Source organism: Phascolarctos cinereus, unplaced genomic scaffold (genome assembly GCF_003287225.1).
Source record: "Phascolarctos cinereus isolate Bilbo 61053 unplaced genomic scaffold, phaCin_HiC Scaffold_726;HRSCAF=1367, whole genome shotgun sequence".
In the NCBI taxonomy this organism is placed as follows: domain Eukaryota; kingdom Metazoa; phylum Chordata; class Mammalia; order Diprotodontia; family Phascolarctidae; genus Phascolarctos; species Phascolarctos cinereus.
In genome coordinates, this window is record NW_027556098.1 from 350,689,071 (window position 1) to 350,690,854 (window position 1,784).

General features: G+C 41.0%; 1 protein-coding gene across 1 annotated transcript; it reads left to right on the top strand.

The window, feature by feature from the left end:
- The first annotated feature begins 351 nt into the window (after positions 1-351).
- LOC110195105 (olfactory receptor 52E2-like) lies at positions 352-1,308 on the top strand. Its single transcript, XM_020967748.1, has one exon. It carries the CDS (start codon positions 352-354, stop codon positions 1,306-1,308), a length of 957 nt encoding a protein of 318 aa, XP_020823407.1.
- The last annotated feature ends 476 nt before the right edge of the window (positions 1,309-1,784 follow it).

Below are 1,784 nucleotides of genomic sequence, written 5' to 3' on the forward strand. Positions count from 1 at the left end.
ACACTTAGCACTTTAAAGTTTTCAAAGAACTTTACATATTTTATCTCATTTGATCCTCACAACAATTCTGGGAGGTAGGTATTATTATTATCCCTATTTTACAGATAAGGAAAATGAGGCAGACAGTGGCTAAGTGACTTGCCCATGATCACACAGCCAGTATCTACTACTTTCCATTATGTCTTTCTTCTCAGACCTGCACATTATTAGGTATACATAGCATTTGTAAAATCATGGAATGAGTTGCTTCAGAACTAAAATAAAATGTTTTACTTCCCCCTTGTTCCTCTAGGAAACTTTTGTATTTGGATTCACTTGGAATAATTATGGTTATCTGCAACCATCTGAAGGATGTCTTTGTCCAATAACACTAGTTTCGACCCCTTTTCCTTCTTGCTTCTGGGAATTCCTGGTCTGGAAACCTTCCACGTATGGATTGGCTTTCCCTTTTGTGCTGTGTATCTAATTGCCCTGGTGGGAAACATCATTATCCTGACAGTAATCCAGACAGAGCAGAGCCTCCACCAACCCATGTTCTACTTCCTGGCCATGCTGGCCACCATTGATCTAGGCTTGTCCACAGCTACCATCCCCAAGATGATGGGTATCTTCTGGTTTAATTTGGGCCTGATCACTTTCGGGGGTTGCCTCATCCAAATGTTCTTCATTCATATGTTTACTGGCTTGGAGTCGATTGTGTTAGTGTCAATGGCCTATGACCGCTATGTGGCTATCTGTAACCCTCTGCACTACAGCTCTATCCTCACCAATAGAGTTGTAGCCATGATGGGTTTTGGGGTGCTGTTAAGATCTTTTTTTATTTGTCTCCCCTTTGTATTTCTTGTCCTAAGGTTAAATTTCTGTGGACACCACATCATCCCTCACACATATTGTGAACATATGGGCCTGGCCCGCCTGGCCTGTGTAAGTATCAGAATCAATATCATTTATGGCCTATGGGCCATTTCTATCTTGGTACTGGACATGGTTGCCATTGGTATCTCGTATGTGCAGATTATCTGTGCTGTCTTCCGTCTCCCTTCTCGTAAAGCCAGGCTCAAGGCACTTAGTACATGTGGTTCCCATGTCTGTGCTATCCTGGCATTCTACAGCCCTGCACTCTTCTCCTTCATGACACACCGATTTGGCAGGAATGTCCCCCATTACATTCACATCCTCCTGGCCAATCTGTATGTGGTCATCCCACCCATGCTCAACCCTGTTATCTATGGGGTAAGAACCAAACAGATTAGGGAGAAGGTACTGAAAGTATTCTATAGAAATAGCCCAAAGTCTAGAATCCCTTAGGCTTCCCCCTCACCCAACGAAGGAGGCGCGAGGATCTTTTCCAAATGGGCTGAATCATTAAATCATAGTGAGTGCCTCCTAACTGGAGGTTCTTGAGCATGGGCTCTTTGACCACTTGGTAGGAATGTTGTAAAGGGGATTTCTAGTCTGGTATAGATTGCACTAGACTAGAGAATTTTTTGAGGTTATTTCTGGAGCCTAGATTATATGAATCTGATATGTCATGACTGGTTTTGTAGGTTTCTGAAAGAAAAGGATTAAGGTAAGGCTTTTCTCTAAAATCTCTTTGGAATTATCTTTCCCTTTAGTGACCATGGATTTTTCAAAATACATGAAAGGTGAGGAATATGGAATATGTAAGGTTCTGGAGATGAGAACATGTTCCAATTGTGTTAATGTAACATAAAAGAACATTTAATTATATTAACGAATTAGAATTTCTTAAAAAAAATTCAAGTGTGGATTTTTGGATTTAT

Excerpts from the sequence above, each read along its gene's own strand:
- LOC110195105 (XM_020967748.1), top strand. The coding sequence starts at position 352 with ATGTCTTTGTCCAATAACACTAGTTTCGACCCCTTTTCCTTCTTGCTT.